The 26556-nt window shown below is 41.9% G+C and overlaps 1 protein-coding gene across 3 annotated transcripts in view; it reads left to right on the top strand.

Moving 5' to 3' along the window:
* flna (filamin A, alpha (actin binding protein 280)) overlaps positions 1 to 26556 on the top strand; it is a 77003-nt gene that overhangs the window by 14559 nt on the left and 35888 nt on the right. For all 3 annotated transcript variants that reach the window (XM_028583926.1, XM_028583928.1, XM_028583925.1), the window contains exons 3-18: positions 9822 to 10073; positions 11330 to 11427; positions 12939 to 13086; positions 13942 to 14060; positions 14189 to 14266; positions 15591 to 15753; positions 16505 to 16705; positions 19340 to 19477; positions 20830 to 20956; positions 21389 to 21525; positions 22794 to 22990; positions 23179 to 23292; positions 24094 to 24237; positions 24349 to 24472; positions 25012 to 25172; positions 25285 to 25375. In XM_028583926.1, the coding sequence (XP_028439727.1) occupies positions 9822 to 10073; positions 11330 to 11427; positions 12939 to 13086; positions 13942 to 14060; positions 14189 to 14266; positions 15591 to 15753; positions 16505 to 16705; positions 19340 to 19477; positions 20830 to 20956; positions 21389 to 21525; positions 22794 to 22990; positions 23179 to 23292; positions 24094 to 24237; positions 24349 to 24472; positions 25012 to 25172; positions 25285 to 25375 (2292 nt within the window). The remainder of the gene's footprint in view (positions 1 to 9821; positions 10074 to 11329; positions 11428 to 12938; positions 13087 to 13941; positions 14061 to 14188; positions 14267 to 15590; positions 15754 to 16504; positions 16706 to 19339; positions 19478 to 20829; positions 20957 to 21388; positions 21526 to 22793; positions 22991 to 23178; positions 23293 to 24093; positions 24238 to 24348; positions 24473 to 25011; positions 25173 to 25284; positions 25376 to 26556) is intronic.

Genomic DNA, 26556 nt, shown 5'->3' with positions numbered 1-26556 from the left:
GATTAATCTTTGCAGCTCTACGTTGTATACTCGAGGCAACGGCTAGGCTATGTGTTAGCATGTCACAGGTTAGCATTCCAATGCTGTAAAACAAGAAGAAAACACACCCTCTTTCTAGACATTTTCTTCTGTGACACGCTAATAGGTAATGTAGTAATAGCACAAGCAAAAAGGGGAATCCAGTTTGCATACTAACTCCCTTATATTAGTTATCTAATATGACCTATTATTAAATAGTTAGATACCAGACCAAGTAAGACTGTAGTAACAAAACTTTTTTTCGACGAGGGCCCGTCTGGGGCCAGTCCCAGACTGATGGCAGCATTATTGTAGAGCCCAATAGTTTCTGTGATAACAGAATCACGGACGGATGCGAGAAATTGAGAATGTAAAAAAAAAAAAGCTATGAGACGAATTCCATAAGGTCGTACATTAAGCTAACTGGAGATTTGAAAATAGGACTACGTCTAAGTTTCCAACCGAGCTGCCCCACTGTAACTGTAGTTTAAAAAACATCTTTAGAAGATAATTCCCAGTGGCTTAGGTCTGTTGGGGGGGGCAACCTAGGACCGGTGGGTCACCAGACACCAACACTGGGGGGAAACCCTGTGCTGAGTGGGTGTCATGCATAAGTTGAAGGAGCTGATAGGATTTAAAGTTCAATTTCATGTGACAAATACATTTGATTGAGTGATTGTCTGACTTCTCTCTCTGGAAGATACCATCTGCAAATGAACATGATATTCAGTTGTACTCGTTTTTGTTCAAGAAATTCAGAAGAGCCACATTTGAACCCAGAGATTAAAAATACAGAACCCCAACGTAGCTGCCACCCAGCAGCTACGGCCTGCTCTATTTAGCTTTGTACTAAGATTAAAAAAGGCGTAGGCTACATCAGCAGAGGCAGCCGGTGGCTTACCTTGCATGGCAGCCGGATTCTTGCGATAATCCCAAGATCAAGCAAGAATCGCAGTAACGAATCCGGGTGGCGGCCGCGAAAAAGCAACCATGCACCCGTCTGAACTCAAATCCCAACTCCATCTACACTTCACTGCTTGTCTTGTTCAGCACAATCTATGTAAGTGTGAATGAAATGAAATTCCAGACGGATCAAGTCACATCACATTGACACAGAAACCTTGTATAATATTAATATTAAATGTTGCTGTACAGCAGTCCAGGTCATTAATGATAATATTGCTCCCAACCAGAGCCAGTATAAATGGTATGGCAACATCTCCGATTGTTACCATACTTTTCGATAGCCTCACTGTATGCATCAGGGCCGGGTATCGCCACTGCCTACTTGGGTTAGGGATGTCATCCTACAGCATCAAATTTAATCTTACGGTTTCAGAAACGAGATAAAAGTGAGTGAGTGGCGATGGTGGCGAAGGGCAAAGAGGGAGGTTTGCATGAGATAACGGAGAGTTGAGCCAAGCAGTTTGGTCAAAATGGACCACTTCCTGCCAGCTCATTATCGTTCGCATAACTTCCTGTCTGCACAGGCGAAAGGGGACTGATCAAGTGGATACTGAGGATTAGCAGCGTGCGCACTCTCATTCAGTACACTGGTATTCAGGCTATTGCATTACATCAGAGTTGGAAACATTCCTCAACACCCCATGCCTCATGTTCAGACTGAACAAGCAGACACAAAGCAACATATTCTTTAGCTTACACACAACGTTCTGCAGTTGTTAATGAGATATTTAAATAAATTGGCCCTTTGCATATAAACTGCAATGACACCATATCCTGTAATGCAATAACATTCTTTTTTTTGTATCTTAAAAAAAAAAAAAACCTGCACAGGATGCTGCCAGTTGTTTGTGCTGTGCTTACTGTCATTATGTTATAGGGTTTTACCTACAAGCAGACACAGAATGGGTATGTGGGTTCCCGTGCCAGAAACAAGTCTGTTGGGGGATCTACTTTTCCAGACCTGAATCATTTTTGCCAGCCCAAGAGCTATCAATTACCCACAGACCCAAACTCTCTGCTCTTCTGGTTGATCATAGTACTCCGATGTTTCCAGGAAACACACAGTTGATTTGAGCCTCCTGGTGTTCATTAAACCCCCTCATTTATAATTTTTCTGCGATGCTTGTGTCCTCCTCTCACCTCCTCAGCCTCAGTCTCATTAGCCTAAATTTTTCTTTCTTCGCCTATCCCTTCAAACTTCACTCTTCTCATTGTATTCGTCAATCTGTAACATATCTCAGCCCATCCTCAGTGGGTGCTATTGTCAGTGCGGCCTTTAAAAATGTCCCACACAGCACTTTTCCCTGCTTTTTTTTTTTTTTTTTTCTCTTTTCTTTCTTGGCCCTCCACCCCCCCTCTGTCTTCCCCTTCCCTCCCCTCCCCTCACCCTCCCCTGTCCTGTCCTCCCTCCGTCTGTAACCAGAGCCCAGGGAATGGGAGGGCTGCCAGGATCCAGTTTGCTTCTGCCCTTTTAAGGCTAAAAAACCAGAAGGAACTTTTTCCAGCGGAGGGAGTGAAGAGAAGGAGAGGGAAGGGAGGGAGGATGACTGGAAGGAGTAGAAAGGAAGAGGAGGAAGTGTAGTAGCTCCAGTGTGGTTTGTTGCATGGAGTTAGAAGTGGGAGGGAGGGAAAGAAGAGAGCTCCAGGTCAATGATTTTCTGCTTTTGGATGTTTGAGGCTACAAGCTGGATTCATGTCACAGTTGTAAAGCAAATGTTGTCGTGTGTGCGTGTGCGTGTGTGTGTGTGTGTGTGTGTGTGTGTGTGTGTGTGTGTGTGTGTTAAAGGCAGCGTGGAATGTGTAACATTTCCTCAGAATTCTGTCTGACCGGGGTTAGGTCACTCCAACCTCTCCCTCTCCTCAAGGCGTGTGTGTGTGTGTGTGTGTGTGTGTGTGTGTCACCATTTCACTGCTAGACCTAGCACAGTTGATGTTCATTTCTGACAGGTCTGCCAAAAGTAACATTGTTCAGTATGTACGACATGACAGTCCCACTCACCCAGTGCTCTACGTTATACATGACAGGCTCAAGGCAAATGTTGTGTGGAGAGTCTTGGAGGAATGAAAATGGTTGGGTAGACCACATTAAAATGAATTCCATTACAATTTCCAGTTAGCTTACCACAGTTGTAATCAGTAATACAGTTTAACCCAAGAGTTACTGAAATGCAAATGTACTTATACTTGCTTTTTTATTTTTAAATATAAGCAATTCAAATGTAGGTTCCGGTTACATTTCAGGATACAGTTACACATTTTTATTACAAAACATTTAGCCCAATTGATATATCAATAGTTTTCTAAATCCAATAATAATGCACCAGCCAATATTTTTTTTTCAGGAATACATAACCTTCTTTTCCTGGTCATATATTGGTAGATGGAACTGTCTCCTGACAGTCCTGCAATTGCTTTTTAAATTATGTTATTATATTCCAGAAAGTCCTCCAAACCATATGACGATATGGGCTATTTGTTCCCTACACTCTTAATACGACCCACAGAGCATTTCATAATTTAGCAGTGTCAGAAAAAAACCCTCATATCTAAACAAAAGAACGTCACTAGCGTTTTTTTGGACGTAAAGATCACAATTTTAAACACGTCTTTAACATTGTGAAATGGTCGCAGTTTGGTTATGTTTAGGCACCAGAACTACTTATGGTTTGGGTTAAAAGCAGACGTTACTTCACTTCTTGAAGGTTACGCACGTGATGCTGAACGTGACGATTGTTAAAGCAGCAATATGTAACTTTAAGCCCTACAGGTTGTCTCATTGGAACTACAACTTGCGTAGTGCGAGTTAAGTTAAATCAAACTCGCTGTTTACTTTTATTTCCAAACGGGACTCGAACCCTGCGCTCGCCTTTTGTTTGACCTATCCACCACCTCAACCTGCCTCCTTACAAAGAAATTTGGCGCACTTACTGTATATATTTTAGTCCCCTTACTTTCTGCTACGCTCCCGACATAATTACCACAGCCACTAGAGGGCGCAGCAACCAGAAATGTAAATAGAGGCTGTAATTGCTGCTTGTGCAAACGACGTCCGGGAGCGTTTTTTCGGGGGACAACACTCTATATATCCTACATGAATAAATATAAGGATACGATAAGCGTGCTGTGCTGTTTTGTCCTTCGCCTTTACAAGATCTCGGGACTAATTTGCACCAGATGTTCCAGTGCAACCTGAATATTGTGCAAAGCCTTTCGCCCTGCTGTCGCCCTTCTCTGCGCTTTCCCCTCTCTCCCCTCCCTCCCCCTCCCTCCTTGAGATACTGGGATCAGGTCAGGCTGTGGGTCAGGGGTTGCGATGATGTCATAGCGATGCCACTGAGGGCTGGGGAGGGGGAGGCTGCAGCAACGAGCCAAATGGATGAGTCATGGGAGTTTTTTGGGCAGATGGTGCATCAACCACAGACACGCAAACTCTCCATACGGTAGCCTCCGCTAACTCTGTTGACTCTATATCTCTAACACACACACACACATACAGACACACACACTCAACACAAGGGTGGGGGGGGGGGGTGTATGAGTCAGCAGAGGGGGGAGTCTCATCTGCGGCAGTCTGTGTCCGTATATGGGCTCCGTCAGGCTTGGTGCGCTGTGGTTTGCCGGGAATGCTGGCAGATTCCTTACATGTTTAGTGGCTTTGTGTGTGAGGGGCATGAATGAAAGAGCAACACATACACACATTTTATCAGAAAGTGTGTGGGAATTTATGTCCTGTCATAACATAAGCATTCCTCGATTAAGTCTTAGTCATGTTTTTGTTGACTTGAATCGAAAGGTTTATTTAAACGACAGATGCGTAAAACTGAATTTCTCCACGAAGAACCATGCAAAAGCACCACTTTAAATCTTGTGTTTACCAGAAATGCGCTCATACGTTTCTTATAAATAATAAGCCATGAAAAAAAAAGCCACAAAAAAAATGACTAATCAACTAAATAAATCTTGGTTTTACCAAGATCAAAACGAATGATTAGTCGATAAATTGACTTAAAGGGGGCAGCCCTAGATGCCCCGGATTGGACAGATTTGTTGGATCCCAAAAACTGTTAAGGCCCTGAAACCATCGGCTGCTTCAGACGGAGGCAAGGTGTCTCTTCGACCCTGAAAATGAAAACTTGTGATGGCAGTTTTTCACTATTTTTGACAAATTATTATTCCGTTAAATGAGAAAACTCAACATTTAAAAGCAGACTCTGTGGGCTTTTCTGCTCTTGTTCTGGTTATGTTGTGGCCCTGGACCAGAACGGCTGTGTTTGTGCTGTGGTGGATGACAGGCCGCTATGTGACACACCCCTACTTTAGCTGATCTGCATTCCTGAATGCGAGTACCAACCTGTGGGACACGTGCACACCCCATACACCCCCTCCCATCTGATAAAGCCCCTGGAGGCAGATGGGTGATATTGGGTTATGTAAATAACATTGACTTGACTTGACTAGAAGTATAAATTAGAGCTGTCTGTTTAATTTCTGTCTTTAGGCAACATTTATGTTTCTTCTTCCCTGTTTGCTGCTTTCTATCTCTCCTTTACAATCACACTTTCCTGACTCTTGCATCTTGGTTCGCCTCATCTTCTTTCAGTCATCACTCCTGGGCAGACTGAGTTGGCACTCGGCTCCTATAATGATCCAGCTCACTCAAAGTTCCCATGGTGATGATGGATGTATTTTTCCACTGGGAGCAGCTGACTTATCATGCATCGCAGGGTTGGCAGCTCGAGTGCACGTCTGTTGGAACACAAATTCAGACGAGCAGCACTCTGGGATGGACTGGGTTGTCGCACTTGTAGTTATGCACAGAGGCAAATAACTTTTCTAATTTAAAGTTGTGGTATCCTAACCGTAATATTAAGTTACAACAAATGCTTATCGGTAAGCTCCATCATTTACTTACCTATTAAGAATAATAGTTTGTTTCCTTACCCTGTTTGAGAAGATATCTGCTAATAAGGGATGTTCCAGAAGGAGGCGCTACTACACGGAGTTCTGAATCAGAGTGTGTTCCGCAGACCGGATGACAACATTAGCTAAGTTGGAACCGAACGAATTGCCTCCTTAGTAAACTATCGAGTATCGAAAAATGCCTCGTCATTCAATACCAAATTTCAATACCTGAGGAGGAAATCCCATCAGCGACAGTGAGCCAATAAGCATGCAGCATGCTTCTACCAAGATCTAATAATGCTTGCTGATTGGCTGTCTACACGTCGTAGAGGCAGGCAGGAAAAAACTACGTTAACGCACAAGCTCACGTAGTAAGAGCTGAAAAATAAAATATAAAGGTTTTTGCCGTAATGTTGTAATTTCTTTTTGGTAAAATGGATTTTATAAAATTGGTATCTAAAAAAGTATTTTATAAAGTATAAGTATCAAAGGAGCTGCTGCCCCCGCGACCCCGGATAAGATGGATGGATAAAGTATCAAAGATCTTTGATCGATGCTCAGCTTTAGTCTCAACAGCCTTTGTTTTCTGACCGACTTGCTGCTCTGCTCCTCATCTTCATCATGCATGGAATTCCAACCCTCTTTTGGTTTGGACCCCCATCCATCCCGACCATGTCTTGGCCTAACAGCTTTCAGACCCTCCCACTGCAGGCCTTAAATATTCAACCTTTTCAGTAGCCCCAGCCCCCAACTGCAGCCCCAGTCCTCTTATGGGGAAAGAAAAAAAAACAAACATTCAAGAAACCAATATCATTCAGGACCTTATTGTTGGTGAAGTTGAAATGCTGCTGCCAACAATTACTCCAGCCTAGACAACAATAACAAAACAAGTTAAGTGGACAACGATGCTGGACTCAGAATAGCCTCATAGTCCCAAAAATGTTTGCTGTTTTTCAGACTCAGTCTCCTCTCTGTTCTCATGCTCTCTGCCGCCCTTATCAGAGTGTTGAAGAATCTGAAATCACAGAGAAACTACTTACTGGACAGAGCTGGATACATGTCCCTATGTCCCCCTAAGATTTTTTTTTTGGGGCAGTTTGCAGATTATCTGTATCGGCGTTTTATTTGCCTGATAACCGATAAATGTAATAAATTAAAAAGTTTTCTACTTTGGCTCGGCTACAGCTCTGTTTCGGTCCCTCTTCTTTGGTTTCACTCATCACTGAGTCTGACTTAATGCCCCCCACAACACTGTCTGACTATCTCTTACTGGGTATTATGTTGAAAGTTTCTAATTCTTTAAATAATTGCTTAAAGCATTTAAACAAAGTTTTGTGTTGGAGTTTGTAACCTATTCAAAAATCTTAATTTTGACTTTCACTGTAAATGCATATCAGTTCCAAATATCTGTTATCGATTTCATTAACTGCTGTCGATCCCTAGTCCGTAGCACTGAGACTCTTGAATATATACTATAATACTGTCTGCTGTCTCTGTGAACTCTTTTAAAAATCAGTTGAAGACCTAATTTTTAAATAGGCCTTTGGAAGACCTCTCCGCACTTCATTTTTATGTAGTACCTTGTGATTTAGTATCTTGTGAAAATAGTTTTTAATATGTATTATATTGTATGTTTTATGTAAAGCACTTTGGGATTTTGGTTACACTTTACTTGAAGGTATCTACATAAGAGTGACATGACACTGTCATGAACGTGTCATAAACATTATAAACAAGTCATGAACGTTTATGACATTAATGCTTCTTTTAGTACGTGTCATTCGGTTTTTGTCACAACAATTTTGGGTTAGGGTTCCTGTGTCATGACTTTGTCATGTGTTCATGACACTGTCATGTCGCTCTTATGTAGATACCTTCAAGTAAAGTGATTTTTTTTTTTATCCATGGAAAGCAAAATATAAATATATTTCACTTACTTAGTTACTTCCTTACTATTGACAGTAGGGCTGTCCTCGACTAAAGAAATTCTTAGTCGACTAACACTTATACGATTTTGTCGACTAATCGATTAGTTGATTTAATTGACAGAGCTGTGTGCTTTGAGAGCTGGTTAAGACTAGAAAAGCACAATATAAATGTAGTTAATTAACCATCTGTAAAACTGAGTTTCTCCACAATTAATCCTGCAAAAGCGCCACTTTAAATCTTGTGTTTACCATAAATGTGCTCAGAAGTTTCTTGGAAATAAGTAATTAAGCATGAATAAGCATAAAAAATGACTAGTCGACTAAGACCAAAACGACCGATTAGTCGACAAATCGACTAAGAGGTGGCAGCCCTAATTGACAGACATAAAGCGTTAAACTTTTCAGATACCCCGCAGAAATAAACTATCAGGCCCCGTACGTACACCCTTGATAGCCATCGGCACCTAGCCTCAAATCCTTCCAGGAACCAGAACATTTCCTCCTTTTTAACTACCTTCTAATCACCATCAGCTAGGACACACACACACACACACACACACACACACACACACACACACACACACACACTTATGGCTCCACCCTTCCCTCAAAGATGGACCTGAGCAATCAAGCCTCCTGATCAACTGCTTCTTGTGCAACATGCCTACGCAAGATGTAGTGTTTATGTTGGTGTGTGTGTGTGTGTGTGTGTGTGTGTGTGTGTGTGTGTGTGTGTGTGTGTGTGTGTGTGTGTGTGTGTGTGTGTGTGTGTGTGTGTGTGTGTGTGTGTGTGTGTGTGTGTGTGTGTGTGTGTGTGTGTGTGTGTGTCTTGGTCATGCCCGGGCTAGCTTCTGGTTGCATCACTTTCTCCTCTGCTTGCAGTGGAGCGTGTGGCTCTGTCTAAACACAGATAAAATGGCTCAACCAAACATGTTACTAGATGTGTTAGTTGCGTCATTCTGTTGCAATATGGACTGGTGTGTAAGTGGCCGGATCTAAATCTATAATTTTTTTTTTTTTTTATCAAAAAAAAATACATAAAAAAAAAAAGGCTGCACTAAGATCAAGCAGCACCAAAACTGATAATTTACTTGAACAGTATTCAGAAAGACTCAGTCCCTGCAGTCTCAGGGCTGTGATGTGCCTGAAGCCAGATTGACATCTGTACTTAAAAAGGCCATGAAGTACCTTGTGTGAAGTCAACATAAACTCACTATCTCTCCTCCAATCAGGCCAGACCATGGTCCATGATTTCTAGGTATGCATTCCCACTCTTCCATGAAGACGTAGCCATACATTAGATCGCAGATAGCCCGAGACACTCCCGAGGGAGATTTGGAAGCTGAAGCACCAGACCCTCACTTCTGAAACCCTTTTTGAAGCAGGGCTGCGGTTTAAAAAAATAATCTTTGGAAATGTTCAAATTACCTTCAGCCTTCGATGCGTTGGCCTCCTTTCTTTTCATTGTAGTGAAACACTTCTCAACTAGAAGGGCACTCGGAGAGCGCGGACTAGGGCTGTGCAATTAATCTGAATTTGAATCGCAATTAAGATTTCGGCTCCTAATGATCACCAGTAATTGAGAAAAACGATTGTTTTGCATATTACGTTTTGCAAGTAAAATCATTTTTTAGATTTTTATCTTGTGTTCTGAATGAAAAAAATAAATAAAAGTGGTTACACTTTACTTGAAGGTATCTACATAAGAGTGACATGACACTGTCATGAACGTGTCATAAACATTATAAACAAGTCATAAATGTTTAGGACATAATGCTTCTTTTAGTAATTCTCATTCATTTTTTTTGTCATGACAAGTTTGGTTTTTTTTTCGTAATCCTGCTGACAGACAGACAAAAAAAATAACAATCTGTTAGCTTCTGTGATTTGGAGGTATGAATGTTAAACCATGGTAATGTGACTTCAAATCTTCTCTCTCTCTCTCTCTCTCTCTCTCTCTCTCTCTCTCTCTCTCTCTCTCTCTCTCTCTCTCACTCTGGACTCCAGACTCTAAAGCCATCGTGGATGGGAACCTGAAGCTGATCCTGGGTCTGATCTGGACCTTGATCCTGCACTACTCCATCTCCATGCCCATGTGGGATGAGGAAGAGGAGACTGATGACGGCAAGCAGAAGACCCCCAAGCAGAGGCTGCTGGGATGGATCCAGAACAAACTGCCCGAGCTTCCCATCACCAACTTCCACAGGGACTGGCAGACCGGCCGGGCCCTGGGTGCCCTGGTCGACAGCTGTGCTCCAGGTGAGTGAGTGAGTTAGTGAGTGAGTTAGTGAGTGAGTGGTGTGTCACAGAAAGGATCTCATATTATTACCAGCAAAAGAAGTGCTAGAAACCTTTTTATCTAGCTATCTTTTAGCACCATAACTGTCTGCATGCAACAGTGATTGACAGCTGCAGCTCTCAGGTCAGGTCAGGGAAAGCATTAGTGCGTAATTCCCGTCTGTGTGAGAGTAAAAACGGAGGGCAGGGATGATGATGAGGTGAACAGAGTGGAGAGGAGAGGGGGGGCTGAACCTTCCCATCATGGTCCTGTAAAATTAGGGGAAAGGGGGGGGGGGGAGAGGAGGAAAGGAGGAGACAGAGGGGAGGAGGGATGTAGGTGAACGAAAGTGAAGTGTAAAGGAGGTTTCTGTGTACATGCTCAGGATGTCTGGCATACCTGTGCATCACCCATAGGCCTTGAGCCACAGATAAGGATTTCCCTGCAGCAAAGAAAATGTCCAACAGTGTCCAAAAATAACAGCCCCTGAGACCTGAGAGTCAGTTCTGAACAAGGAGATAAAGAAACTGCTGACAAGGCTTTGCCAGGATATGTGTCTATGATAATGATAGGACGTCATAACATCCAATGGATGCGTTCAAGGGCAGAGATCTCGATGCGCCGCCGAGACAGATGTACGTATGACCCAACACCTAATTACTGCTGCCGAGTCTCCTTCAAATAAAGATTAGGCGTGTTTTGCATTCTGCCTGTATCAGCTGGGACGGCGTCAAGGCTGTAACTTCGGGAGTCAACATCATTTTACAGACACAAGACGCTCTCGCTTTGTTTGTAAGGTGAAGTTCACGTCTACTTAAATGTCCCTTAATTCAGCAGAAACGCCGCTTCACTATTTGATACTGAAGGCACTGCCTGACACGCAACAACTAAGTGTTGCTACTTAGTTCCTGACGCTACGTCTCTCGCATTCACTTAGCAAGACAAAGTGTGTGTGTGTCTGTCTGTCTGCGTGTCTGTCTGTCTTCAAAGAGCAGCATCTCCTTTCTTTGCTGAACAATAACACAATATATTATCACACTCTGCATATATTAGCTAAGAAATCGTGAACCCTTTCAACAGTAATAACCACGTTATTGTTTTTTAACTATGCGGTAATGTTCCAAAAACAGCTTTAAATGCCACTTCTATAGGTGTGGATACAGTGAACTCATTATATTGTCATGATATGCTTTGCCCTACTGCTTCTTGTCCAACTGGCCTGCTGTCTCTCCTGCAGGTCTGTGTCCTGACTGGGATCAGTGGGATCAGACCAAACCGGTGGACAACGCCCGGGAGGCCATGCAGCAAGCTGACGACTGGCTGGGCATCCCACAGGTAAAATAAATACTTTTTTTACAGTGGACCTAAGAGGCTTCTTTTGAAATAAGAACTATTACAAATTCTTTCTCTTACCGATTTTAGAAACCAAATACAATTTAGCAATTTATTATTCTTTATTATGTAGGTAGTTAGTCATATTTGTTTCTTTTATAATGATATAAAGTTTTATTTGATTACCTATAATGCACTTAGAAATACACATGTCCACGTGGCCGACTCTTGAGGATAGGCAGTAGGTGCAGATCGGAGCCGTGTGCGTGTGTGCGTGTGTGTGTGTGTGTGTGTGTGTGTGTGGCGAAGAGATGAACAGCGGCATTTTCTGTCAAATACTTTAGTTTCACCAAGTTTATTTGCACAGGGAAAGTGTAATTAATAATTTTAATTAATAATTATTTTTTGCTTTCATCAAGAAGAGGTGTCGAAGTTGGCTGTATCGATAGAGCGCTAAACACGTGTCTACTTGAGGTTTACTCCATACAGAGGTTGCATATGGCAGGGAGAATTAGTTATATTATTATTATATTAATTATTATGTCAAAAATGCTTTGGTCACACCATGAGTGACTCTAAGGCCTGACAAGAGTTGGCAAAATACACCGATTTACTAAGCTACAATGCTAATTTTCATTAGCAAAGAGCAATGTACGAAACCATCAAGTAGCCGCTTCTCATTATTTTGTTACGTCGACAACCGTCTCCTTCGCCGATTCAAATGACAAACTTTGCTGGCGGCAGGTTATATCCGCTGTCACTAATTAACGTTAATTCTGAGTAAGTTGGTAACATGCCAAAATAAACATGTCTGTTGTCAGATGTGTCTGTCAAAGATTGTTTGTGTGGAAGAACCTCCGCTCTGTAACGCCACTGTACAGCCGTGTGATACGTCCTCTCCGTAGAAGACCCCGAGTCACGTTCTTCCAGTTCAACTCAGGTAGCCGGTTGTTGGGTTGCTCTGAATGTCTGACGGCGTCGTGTTGCCAAGATTGGCACAGTGCTGGCAGCTGGCACAGCATAGCGTGCTGACAGTTGGCTCTGTGGTCGCTGCTGTTTCCGCCTTCAACTCGGTTTCTGCTTAGAAAGTGGCATTGTCCCTTCCCCTGCTGTTGCTGTGGGTTGTAAAAGCAGACAGTAAGTGTGTCTGGATGACTGTATGGCTTCTGGTTCGCGTGCGAGTTTGTCTCAGGTACTTTCTGAGCAGAGGAAGAGGCTGGTATGTGGTTTTAATCACTAAATGACAACAAACAAAACTATGTTACTATGTTGGTCGGTAAGAGTCTCCATGGTACCTAATCAAACACTTCTGCTTCAGCAGAAGTTCCATGGTAACTAAACAAGCAACAATTATTTATATATATATATATATATATATATATATATATATATATATATATATATATATATATATATATATAGTAATATGCCAACAACGAAAAACTGCCTTCTGCTAACAACAAAAAACTCCCTTTTAAATTTGGAAACCATTTTTTCTTGTCTTGTCCTCTTAGGTGATAACCCCTGAGGAGATCGTTGACCCCAATGTGGACGAACACTCAGTCATGACCTACCTGTCCCAGTTCCCCAAGGCAAAACTGAAGCCTGGCGCACCTCTACGACCCAAACTCAACCCCAAAAAGGCCCGTGCCTATGGGCCAGGTACACACACACACACACACACACACACACACACACACACACACACACACACACACACACACACACACACACACACACACACACACACATGCATCTGCTGCTAGACTTAAACAAGGAAACAGTTGCAGTTGTTTTGAGCAGAGCAGCTGGATCAGTTTAGAGCAGGGAGGATTTACATGTTTACAGCCATGGACCCAAAAACTGTAAGCTAGTCCGAGAGGTTTGACTCAGGCAGTAAGGGAAGTAAGAGAAAGGAATTTAAACTCATCCTGTAGATTGTTCTGGATAGCGCCTTAAATGTGACATAGATGTAAAATTATTTTTTCCCCGATTCAAAATGATTTAGTTTTTAATGCTCCGACATTGATTAAAGAAATCTAGAATCAACTGGTCTTTCTGTATCATATGGAACTAGAAGACGATGGAATCCATTGGTATCAACTATGTCATGCTAACTTGTCGGGAAAGGGAGTTAAATAACGCTACAAAGTTAGGCTATATTATGGCGAAGGAAAAACTGGCATGGCCATTTTGAAAGGGGTCCCTTGGACTCTCCCGTCAATATATCTGAATGAAATGTCACTTAATACTCACCCACTGTATAGTCTGTCGAGCTGCACTTCACCGTGTTGACTGCTGTATCCAGGCAAAATAGTTTTTTGCAACAGAACGACCCCTTTTTGAATTGCTATTGAATCGGAAGTTGAATCAGGACTTGTGAATGGGAATCAAATTGATGCATGAAAGCTGTATACCCAACCCTAGTCTCTTCAGCTCTCTTTGTGTCACTCCAGGATCTTATATGACCTATACATGGCACATGTTAATGTACCGTCCAAACTCTCCTTTCCAAAGGTGTCGAACCAGTTGGTAATGTTGTGATGAAGAAGGCTTTGTTCACTGTGGAGACCATCAGTGCAGGAATGGGAGAGGTGCTGGTTTACGTGGAGGACCCTGCAGGACACAGGGAGGAGGTGAGGCAATGGGGAGTTTGGGATGTTTGTTTGGTCCTTGGGAAATACTTGACTACTTGAATACTTTTTTTCTTTTTGGTCCATCATAGCATACTCTTTTTTGTTAACTTTTAAACTATTTCCTCCAGGCTAAAGTGACAGCCAACAATGATAAGAACCGCACCTACTCCGTCTTCTACATCCCTAAAGTCACAGGCATGCACAAGGTAAGCTAAGAGTTCTGAAATTACGTGACTCTCTGAGGGGCCTTGTGGACTGTTTACAGTGGAAAGTAACTGAGTACAGTTACTACTACTAAAGTACTGTACTTTAGTATGGTTTTGAGACACTTTACTTAAGTGTTTCCATATTATGCTACTTCTGCTCCACCACATCTCGCACAGGGAAATATTTAACTTTTTAGTCCACTAAGTTTATCTGACAGCTGGAGTTACTAGTTACTTTGCATATTTTGCACATTATTTGTCATACAGTAGAAGGAAACCTATAGGGTACATTGTTCTATGAAAATAATTGAGTCCTATTTAAAACAAAAAAAGAGGGAACAAGTAAGTGACAGTGTTTTTCAACCTGTTTTCAATGCAAATAGCGTGTTTCAAGAATAAACTAACTTTTATTGTTTTTAATTGTTGTGCAGAGCTGCCTTATTCTGTCTCATTTGTAGAACATTAAGATTAAACACATATTCTATTACGGTCTATGGTTTTTAGGACGCAAAAACCAGGGATGTTAGGGATGGACCAGTTATCGGCCTGGCCGATTATGTAGGGTCGATATTTGGCAATTTGCAGATTATCTGTATCTGTGTTTTATTTTACAGATAACGATAAAGTTAATTCATTTAAAAGTGCGCTGCTTTGGCTCCGCTACAGCTCTGTAAGCAGTCTGCAACACCTGCAAACTAACTGTTAGCATGTTTAAAAATGTCATTTTTGTTTTCTATTTATACATTTTGTTGACTGTGTATTATGTATAAAGTTTCAGTTTCATAAAGTAATTTCTAAAAAGCATTTAAACAAACTTTTGTGTTGGAGTTTGTAATTCAATTCAATTTTATTTATAGTATCAAATCATAACAAAAGTTATCTCGAGACACTTTACAGATAGAGTAGGTCTAGACCACACTCTATAAATTCCAAAACCCCAACAATTACAGTAATTCCCTCAAGAGCAAGCATTAGCAGTGGCTATTGCGACAGTGGCAAGAAAAAACTCCCTTTTAGGAAGAAACCTCGGCAGACCCAGACTCTTGGTAGGCGGTGTCTGACGGGCCGGTTGTAACTTTCCAAAATGTTAATTTTGACCCGATTTTAATGTTTTCCTGTAAATGCATATCGCTTCCAAATAGTTATCGTTTTTTTAAACTACTAATAATCGGTATCGGCATCGTCCCTGAAAAAACCAACATCGGTCGACCCCTAGACTTTGTAAACTACAGTATATTTTAGAAGAAACTGAATTCTATGCTTTTTTAGACTTTTCAAGACCTGTTCCAGACACTGGGTTCACTCTGTCCTTTCTGCTCTGTAGGTGACGGTGTTGTTCGCAGGGCAGCACATCTCTAAGAGCCCCTTCGAGGTGGAGATCGGCATGGCTCAGGGAGACTCCAGCAAGGCCACGGCCCAGGGGCCGGGCCTGGAGCCCTCAGGAAACATCGCCAACAAGGCCACTTACTTTGACGTCTACACAGCAGGTAATACCATGGACCACTGTGTGAGGTTTGGTTTCTGTGCTATCTTCAGGTTAGAAAACACACGGGTCACACTTTGATCCGGCCTGCATATCTGTTTAAGTTCACAATAAATTTTGGCCCGCCTAGATATGCAATAAACCAAAAAGACTTAATTACGCGACACTCAAAGCAGAATTTTTGCAGATTTGCCGACTTTGACACTCCAGAAATTTTCGATTATTTTTGGTGAATATTGAAATCACGATAATTTAAAGCTATAGTGTGTAGTTTCTGCAGCCCCCATGAGGAATTGTAAGTAATGACAACAAAACTGTCGTCGCGTCCACATGATACAAGCCTTCCGTGATAGTCTTAATTAGCTTTGTAGCAACTCATTTGGCAATGGCTTGAATGTAACGGTCGTTCATTAATATCAAAAACTTACGCACTAAACCTTTAACAAGACTACTTATTGACTTTTGGAAAGGTGTTGCATTTATTGAACTTAAAAAAAACTGTGTAAAAGTTAAACAAATCAACAGTGAAAACACCTTGAACTGTGAAATTTCCCTTCATACTTTCCCATTTGAACTTTTTTGCTATATGAGATATGCAATAATACAGTCAAACATATTCATTTCCCAGTGTGTCCCTTAGTGTAGTTGAGTTTGACATCCCTGGTCTACCAGGATATGTTTTATTGTGCGCTTTGACTCTTATCCTACTATTTTCCTAACCATGTATCCCCTCATCTCTCTCCTGTTTCTCTCAGGCGCTGGTGTTGGCGAGGTGGAGGTGATGATCATTGACCCTGCCGGCAAGAAGACCACGGTGCCCTGCACCATAGAGGACAAGGGCAACAGTAGCTACCGCTGCACCTACAAACCCATCCAGGAGGGCCAGCACACCATCTACGTCACCTTCGCCGGGGGCCAGATCAGCAAGAGCCCCTTCACAGTCACTGTGGGAGAGGGTAAGAGTTAGCGGCACTATACCTTTTAACAAGGGTGTAACTTTGGTTTGAGAAGAAGGGGGGTGCACAAAACAGGGAGTCTGGGGGGTCCTCTCTGCCAAAAAAAACGTTTTGTATTTGAATCATATTTCCTGCATTTCTACATAAGTTTAGGGACTATGATGATACAAAATCAGGAAAATTATTAAAGCTCTGGGGACATTTCCACTGTCCCCGGTGGAAATTATGCCCCAGCCTAATACAGTAATATTGTGTAGGAGGGCAGGGTTTTTCCTAACTCAGAATTGGCCTTTGGGGGGTGACTACGCACGACACTAATGAGTAATGAGTCTTTTTTACCCTATTTGACAGACCTCTTTCTATCTCTCTATCGTTTGGTAAATTACTATTTAACACATTCGGAGAGGATTTGAATTGCTATTTTTTTCTCTCCATTCTTGTCATATTAGCACTGGTGGTCCTTTGATGCTTGCTAAAACCTCTTTGGGGGGGCGCCAAAAATTGGATGTTACTGAAACATTCTGTGCTTTAATGTCAAATGATCTTTCCTTTTAAATCCCCGACACTTTTTCTACCTGGACCCTATTTTCCCATGTTTTTGTGTCTAAGAGACTGACGTGAAGAACGTTTTTTTGAAATTGGTTAGGGCGGCAACTAACAGTTATTTTCTCTGTCGATTTATTTTCTCGATTAATCGATTAGTTCTTTGTTCTATGAAATGTCAGACAAATGGTGAAAAAATTCAATCCGTGTTTCCCAAAGCCCAAGAGGACGTCCTCAAATATCTCGTTTTGTCCGCAACTCTAAGATATTTAGTTTACTGTCACAGAGGAGAGAAGACGCTAGAAAATATTCACATTTGAGGAAACGAATGACCGGTTAACAGATTTTTTAAATAGTTGCCGATTGATTTAATAGTTGACAACTTATTGATCAATTTTGCAGCTCTTCAATTGGCCCAGTATCAAGCAAGTTTTTTAAACCAAAACCACTCTGGTTTGGTTGAAATAAACTCTTAATTCACCCATTTACATGTGAAAATATGCTAGCTCTATACATGCTAAAAGTATTGTTTATTTAAATGGAGTCTGGTGGGTTTGGCGATCTCGGGACCTATATCTCTGTAGGGATCCTTTCCAGAATGTAGTCAGACACTTAGAATAACAATCTGAGTCAGTGGCAAAAACAGCTCTTTTAGTGGACGTAAATTGACGGTGCGCATTTGCCCCTTAGGGTTACATTGCAGCCCGGTTCACGGCTGCCGGTTACTGCATTCTCGCTCAATACTGGGCCAATTTCAATTATTTTTTTATTCACATTAGACACTTAAACACCAATGCATAAGAAAATAGAGTCCAGGTTGAAATATACTGAAATTACCCTTTACTATTTGCTCAGCCTGCTTTGTTTTCTTAAGTTGTGTCTAATGCTTTCCTGTCTTCTCCTGCTACTGTACTGGATGTCGTGTCCTCTCTCTTCTCTTCCCCCTCCCTTCCCTTCTTCTCTTTGATAGAGGCCTGGTGGTATCTGTCCTCTCTCTGGAACGGCCTCTTCCTTCTGCTGTCATTTCCTGTTTCCTGGGATCTCTCTTGGGTACCCACTGTGTGCGTGTGCGATTGCATGCATGAGTCTGTGAGCTGTGTGTCCTCCATGTAGATTGTGTGTGTGTGTGTGTGTGTGTGTGTGTGTGTGTGTGTGTGTGTGTGTGTGTGTGTGTGTGTGTGTGTGTGTGTGTGTGTGTGTGTGTGTGTGTGTGTGTGTGTGTGTGTGTGTGTGTGTGTGTGTGTGTGTGTGTGTGTGTGTGTGTGTGTGTGTGTGTGTGTGTGTGTGCGTGCCTGCCTGCCTGCCTGCCTGCCTGCCTGCCTAGCTCTTAACTCGAAATTAGTGATGATATGATAATGCCAAGTTTTTTAGATTAATTGGACTCACATTCTCCATTTATTTAGAAAAAAAGATAACACACATTTCTGCTCAACCTGATTAGATAAACCTTCTTACACCAGATAGATACATGTGTTTATCTATTTTGTAATGAATTATTATTTGTTAAAGTGATTCTTACAATTACACCAGACCTGCAGGCGTCAACCTGCTGACCTCAAATAGGTTTTAATACAACATGTATTCTCTGTATATAACTGTATCCTCTTAGAGTGCCAAGTAGTCCACTTCCTGGAACATATCTTGACCCCCTTTCAATAGCGCCTGTTCCTGTTGGCTTTCCTTTGCTTCCTGCAGGGCATCAAACTGTGACTCGGCAGCTCCTATTTAATGCACTTTTAATCAGTCGATGTGAAGGGTACTCCGCTGTGTGAGCCTTTCCACAGTAGAGGAAAGGCTCATTTCCTTGACTGTTGTCCATCTGTTCACTCTGTAGGATAACACAGATGCATAAGAGGCACATGAGGGGTGTGCAGGGTGGGACCAAGGTGGAAAAGGACAATTGAAAAGCACTGAAAGCTTCCCAGCAACTCTTCATCCTTCTCGAAATTGATGGATGTACAATGTGGATGGAAATAGTTTTTGGTTTTATAACTCACCCAGCATCTCTTTCCTCCCCCCACTGAACTGACACATAGTCAAACTGTCAGAATAGCTGTCTCTGTGTCTCATTGTGTGTGTGTCTCTCCACAGCATGCAACCCCAGCCTCTGCAGAGCTAAGGGCCGCGGTCTGCAGCCTAAGGGCCTGAGGGTGAAGGAGACTGCAGACTTTCAGGTTTACACCAAAGGAGCCGGCACCGGAGAGCTCAAAGTCACCATCAAGGGGCCCAGTGAGTGGCACTGCAAACACCAGTCTTGTTTTGACTATTGCACATTGATTTGTCAGCTCTTTCTACGGTAACGCATCACTTTAGTAGAGTACTGAATGCTGCAAGTAGATCATAAAACCCGTTTGAAGTATTGATTAACTTGTAAATATATTCCTCAGATAGGCAGCTGTTTTCAGTGAAACAGCTCCACTGTACACTCCCTTCCTACACCTCACCGCAGACACAGTTAGCTACTAGCTGGTGAAAATAGTGGAGCATTTAGCAGCTAAATGCTAGATATTTTTATAAGGAGTAGGAGACCAAAGCAGAGTTATAAGACAAGTGAATGTTGGAATTTAATTCATCAGGTTGCCAGAAACCAGTTTCCAAATGAATGCAAAACTTTCCCAATTTCTGCCCTAATGTTTAAATAAGCCACTGTTTGCTAACATATTAGCCGAATCAATTGGCAACTGTTTTTGATGGAAAGTAGCTACAGCCTGTGCTAATTTCCATATGTGTCCATACAAGACGACACGTTTAAAGGATTGCAAAACATTTTGACAAAATGAAGCCAAAGTAAGCTTGACAGACTCTTACCAGCTTTATCATTAGATGTTATTATTTTCATAATTCAAGCAAAGACTCTCCTTGAGGGAGAGTAGCTAATGTCTCCTATATATATATATATATATATTGTGCACGGTATACACCGTGCACAAAATCACAAACTGCTCCAAACAGCTCTATTGTAGTCCAGCCTTTACTTCAGAGACAAACGTGGTCACTTTGTAACACACGTTATAATGCTCGCCTAGCCACTAGCATGGCACACCCTTATACTCTGCTTCTGACTGGCTAGTAGTCCTTACCTAGGTACTGTCAGGGCACGCCCTCATACTCTGCTTCGGACTGGCTAGTAGTCCTTAACTAGCTACTGCGCATGTGCGACTCCCAACAAAGACGGAACAGAAGTGCGATGCCTCACTCTGTAGCTAAAACAGAGAGTTCAACACTGCAGCAATGTGCAGTATGACAAAAATATGGTGTTTTTTGAAAATTAAACCATGTAAACCTATTCTGATATAACCTCTAAATACAATTATGAACCTGAAAATGAGCATAATAGGAGCACTTTAAAATTAATCAAATCTAGCTAGAAAATCACTGAAAGCTGTGTTCGTTATCATACCCTGGCTGGAATGATCATGCACTCCCAGTGTGCTTATAATGTAGTTATGATGCCTTGCAAAATACAAACAATAAAGTATTTATTTTTAACTTGGCTCCTAAAACTGGCTGTTAAGAAAAATTGTTTAAAAAAAAAAAAAAAAGTGATTATGACTAATGTGATTAAATGTGTGTTTTTACAGAGGGTCTTGAGGAACCGTGCAAAAGGAAAGATCTTGGAGATGGCGCGTATGGTTTTGAGTATTACCCCACTACACCTGGAACATATAGCATCACCATCACCTGGGGAGGACAGCACATCCCCCGCAGGTACACACACACTTGGAAAAATTAATACGACAATTGAACTACGTTGATTTAGATTAGATTATATCAGGTTAGATAGACTTTATTGCTCCAAAATTGCTATATTTCAGTGCTACGGCAGCAAAATATCAGACACACGGCATACATACAGAATATAATAAATAGGACAGAATACAAGAACTATTCAAAAATAAAGATAAAAGGAAACAATTTACAAACTCATATACAAGTGACTAATAAAAAAGTACGACCTACTTAAATAGTATTCATAAAGATGTAAGTAAAACCTAGTTTGTGCAAGTTGCACTTAGTGCAGTATTGTGATGTATATGAGTCTTCTCTAACACTGATGAATTGTTAAAAAGTTCTGTTGCCTGTGGTAGGAATGATTTCTTGACTTGTCAGTGTGACCGATCGCTCTCTGCTCCCGTTCAGTCCCATTGAGGTTAAGATTGGCGCTGAGGCCGGCCCGCAGAAGGTGAGGGCCTGGGGTCCAGGGCTGGAGAGCGGCATTGTTGGCAAATCTGCTGACTTTGTGGTGGAGGCTGTTGGAGACAACGTCGGTACACTGGGTACGTAAGATAAAGAGACGGCAGAGATAACGCACACGGTAAAAGGATCAAAGTCTTAACCTTCAGCTATTCACTGACCGCTCTTCTAAGCGGTGTTTGGTGTTTTAAACCCCCAACGTTGTCTTCCAGGCAGCGCTGCATGGAAGGGTTAGGTTTAGGGTCAGGTGCCTTGAAGTCGACAGTCTTAAAACACCATCGAGCCTTCTAAGCAGGAGCGGAGCCAGATGTCATAAACATCTGGGGCTCAGCCCAAACCTTGGGTGGTCCGGGGAGAGTTATTTCCACATCAGCAGCAGCTATATGCACTATTTTTCAAGCCATTTGCTAATACAATGCCTAAAAATCTGTACATCATTCGGGAAAACATGATAGGTGCTGAGGAAAAGAATCATCCTGTAGAGCCGATATTTCTGTTTTTAGATCTAAATGTTCTCCAGCTGTCTACATCATTCTGAAACCGGAACATAAATAATGTTGAGGATGGCTTATTTTCACTCCTGCCACTTAAGCCTTGTGTCAAATTTAACCAGTTTTCAAAATGTCTATGTCAGAAATATGAGTTTGTTGTTAATTACCTAATTTTTAATTACCCAAAAATAACACGGATGATTCCATGCAACGCTCTTCGCAAGGACAACACGTGATCGGATTTCTACTCTAATTGAATTTTGGGTGTTTTATTAAAAAAATTTAGCATTTGATGAAAATAAAATGGAAATGTTTCGAAACAGTATCTCAACTGAACGTTGACATATACCGGTCTGTGATTATGTTTCCTTTAATATAAGTCTAAATAATTCATAATTTCTGCTTTTTTTAACTCAAGTATTAGGTATCATTTCCTATAAATTAGGTTTATTGACCATGAATTCCAAAAATAAGTGTAAAACTAGTAGTTGGCATCGTAGTGAAAAGAAGCATTAAATGTCAAAATAAAACCAAAAATGGTCTGTTACTGTTTTTAAGTTACATAACGTTACATAGGTAGGGCAGGAATTTAGCTCAACAGCATTACTAATCTTGAAACCTATTTTTGTTTAGACTATACTGGAATAGAGTTCACAGAATGTGTAGCGATACATATACTTTTTGCTCCATTGATCTGCCGGTCCAGTCTGAGGGAAAATGACAAAAAGTCAAAGTTCATTTAAAAACCTAAACGATTTGGGGCTTTTGAGAAAACATTCTGGGCTAGAGCCCCAAAAGCCAACCCCCACTGCTCTGCCCCTGCTTCTAACCTTGCTGTGTTTGTGTTCTTCCCCGTTCAGGTTTCTCTGTGGAAGGTCCATCTCAGGCCAAGATTGAATGTGACGATAAGGGTGACGGATCCTGTGACGTGCGCTACTGGCCCACAGAGGCTGGGGAGTACGCAGTGCATGTGCTCTGCAACAGCGAAGACATCCAGCACTCTCCCTTCATGGCTGAGATTGTCAACGCACCAAACAAAGACTTCTACCCCGACAAGGTATACACACACACACACACACGCACACACACACACAGGGACGGGTGCACCTACATCATCGTGCAGCTGCAAAACACACATGCAACTGACTGATCGGTTATTTCTTTTAATGTTGAAATCATTTTTGTCATAGCCCTTTTTAAATGTAGGACTATATTCTGAATGCTCCATGGATGTGTTTATTCCAGGTCAAGGCGCATGGTCCAGGCCTTCAGAGCAGTGGTTTGGCTGTTGGAAAGCCCACGGAGTTCACCGTCGATGCCAAGCAAGGAGGAAAAGCTCCTCTGAAGATTGTTGCTCAGGTAGGGCTGTGTTTGTGTTTCAGCATATGACCAGAAATGTCCGTTCGCCTAGTTAGTCCCTGACGAAGTGGACTGCACAGGGCATTCAGCCATGTTTAGTTAGATTCCAAACATTAGGGTGCAAAAGGCTCGGTTGAAAGGGACCTGTGTTACTGTATAGGGAAGAACTGAACAACCGTTCATCAGTTCGACGAAAGTTGAGAAGCAAGATTACCCATCAGACATTGCGCCTTGCTGGAATGACACCGTAGATCTTGTATATTAATCAAATCACTTTTATTCACAAGTTGCATACATTTCAATAGAATAAGTTTGGTAATTGTATTCATTTTTGTTTCAGTTTAGTTCAGTAGTGTAAAATTTCCTAAGTAGCAAGGTGTTTACGTTATATTTCATTCAGCTGACGCTTTTATCCAAAGCGACTATCAATAAGTGCATTCATCCATAATCCATGGTACGAACTCGGAACAGCAAGAATTGCATAGAAGAAGTACAATAGTTTCAGATAAGCCAAACTACAAAGTGCCCCATGTAAGTGCAACATGTAAACATGTAAGTGCACTGAGGGAGCGATATCTGCGTTGGTGATGTGGCAGCGTGTTCCGAATGGAGTAATTTTGTCGAGGGAAGTTCCCTTAACTGGCATTCCCTGAACAGGGCGTACTATTTATGTAACTGTGGGAAGGGAACACCGCTCGTGTGTAGGATCATATGGTCCAGTTTCTGGCCCTCAAAAACTACTTTTTTCATGCCATGAACACCGTGTCTTATTTCACTCTCTGGTTTTCCACATTTGCACAGGATGTTGAAGGTACGCCTGTGGATGTGCAGGTTAAGGATAATGGCAACGGTACGTACGCCTGTACTTACACCCCACGTAAACCTGTAAAACACACCGCCATGGTCTCCTGGGGAGGAGTCAACATCCCTGACAGCCCATTCAGAGTGAGTACACAGACACTCCTTTTTTAGACAGGGTTTACACAAAGCACATTTCATCACAGAAAAGACTCCTAAGCTGTCATGTTTGTTTTTTTTTGTTTTTTTTTATCACAGATGAATATCGGAGCAGGCTGTCATCCGAACAAGGTGAAAGTGTCAGGACCTGGGGTGGCCAAGACCGGCCTCAAAGCCTTCGAGCCGACATACTTCACTGTTGACTGCGCAGAGGCTGGACAAGGTAAAGCTAAAGAAAACTGCTGCATCTTTTCACACAATAAATCACAGCGCCATGTTTTCTATCACTGCGTATAAGCAGACTCCTTTTTCTTTTTTTATAGTGTTTTTATTTTAGTTTTCTCCCCTTAACTGAGTTGAATTAGAAGGGCACTCGGAGTGCACAGACCTCTACCGAGGCCATGGCCTATCTCGCAATGTTTACCAAAATGTGAAAAATAATTTGTGTATCCGTCCCGTGATGTAGTTGAACTAGAAGGGCACTCTGATTGCACAGACCTCCGCCAAGGCCATACCCTATCTCGTCATTGTTCACAAAAGTGAAAAATAATTTGTGTATCCGTCCCCTCACCCGCTCCAAAATAGAATGAGTTCTCACTGGCCCAGTGCTACACCCTTTCACTAAGTTGCATTTAAATCGAGCCAGTAGTTTTTCCATAATTCTGCTGACAGACAATCAAACACACAAACCGAACTGAATACATACGCTGTAATAGTTGAAATAATGAGTGTGTTATAAGGACTTTTGTCTCTGGCCCTCAGGTGACATCAGTATTGGAATCAAGTGCGCCCCTGGAGTGGTGGGACCCGCGGAGGCGGACATTGACTTCGACATCATTAGGAACGACAACGACACGTTCACTGTCAAATATACTCCACCTGGAGCGGGAAGCTACACCATCATGGTCCTGTTTGCTGACCAGGTGAGTCTGACTCATGCTTCATTTGGAGTAGAGCAGGATATGCAGGATGTGTAGGATCGAGGATTGTTAAAATGTCCGTTTGAACACGGTGTTGCTTCTGTTCCTTGTTTAGGCTATTCCAATGACACCCATCAGGATCAAAGTGGATCCTTCACACGATGCCAGCAAAGTCAAGGCAGAGGGACCAGGACTCAGCCGCAGTGGTAAGAACACTGTGAAATAATTCCATTGTTTTGTTAAAGGGTAATTTTTTTTTTTTTTTTTTTTTTAAATCAACCTGGCCCCTATTTTCCCATGTTTTTGTGTCTAACTGACTGATAGGAACAACAATTTTCGAAATTGGTCCAGTCCGGTGAATACAGCTGCAATGTAACGTTAATGGGCAATTGCGCATCTTCCATTTACGTCCCCAAAAAATGCTTGTTTTTGCCACTGACATGCTCAGATTATTATTCTAAGTGTCTGACAACATTATGGAAAGGGTCCTTATAGAGATGGACCTTTTTGTTAAAGACAAGGGTCCCTTTTGTTTAAACAGAAACCGCTCCATAGCCCACCAGACTCCATTTAAAAAAAAAAAAAAAAAACTAATTTCATCATGGTAAAACAGACTTCATTCGAAGTCGACAAACAGAATAAAAGCCGTCTTGGTTCGTCTTTCCTCTGTTCCAACAATCCCCCCACTTTTTTTTTTTTTTTTTTTTTTTTTAAATAAACCCTTGATTTACCAATTTCCATTTGGAAATATGCTGGCTCCATAGACGCTAAAAGTATTGTTTATTTATATGAAGTTTGGTGAGATTGGCGATGGCGATTTCGGAGCTGTTCCTGGTTAAACAAAAATTATTTTACTCTTTAACAAAAAGGTCTATCTCTGTAGGGATTTTCTTCCCATAATGTAGTCAGACACTTGTATAACACGTGTATAATAACAATCTGAACCGGTCAGTGGGCGGGAATTGACGATTGACATTTGCCCTAGAGGATTACATTGCAAAACGGTTTGCAGCTGCCAGTTACAGAACTGGACCAATTTCAAAGATTTTGGTTCACATTAGTCACTTAGACACCAATGCATTGGAAAATAGGGTTCGGGTTGAAAAAAAACTAACCACAAAATACCCTTTTAAGCTATGATGGTGAGCGCAGCTCCTACCAGCTAGCCAGTTTGTCTATTTATTGCAGTCGCACTTCATGAAACAACCTAGAAAAGAAATAGTATTTCCTGTGACTATTTTCCCCAAAGTATGGTGGTGGACTGGTAGCTGGAGAGGTGCCAGTTCACCTCTTGGGCACTGCCAAGGTGTTCTTGAGCAAGGCACCGAACCCCCAACCGCTCAGGGGGCCTTTCCATGGGCAGCCCCCTCTCTCCATTGGTGCATGT

This window comes from Perca flavescens, chromosome 7 (genome assembly GCF_004354835.1).
Source record: "Perca flavescens isolate YP-PL-M2 chromosome 7, PFLA_1.0, whole genome shotgun sequence".
NCBI lineage: Eukaryota > Metazoa > Chordata > Actinopteri > Perciformes > Percidae > Perca > Perca flavescens.
Note: the sequence above shows the minus strand (reverse complement) of the source record. Positions and strands in the feature narration are given on the sequence as shown.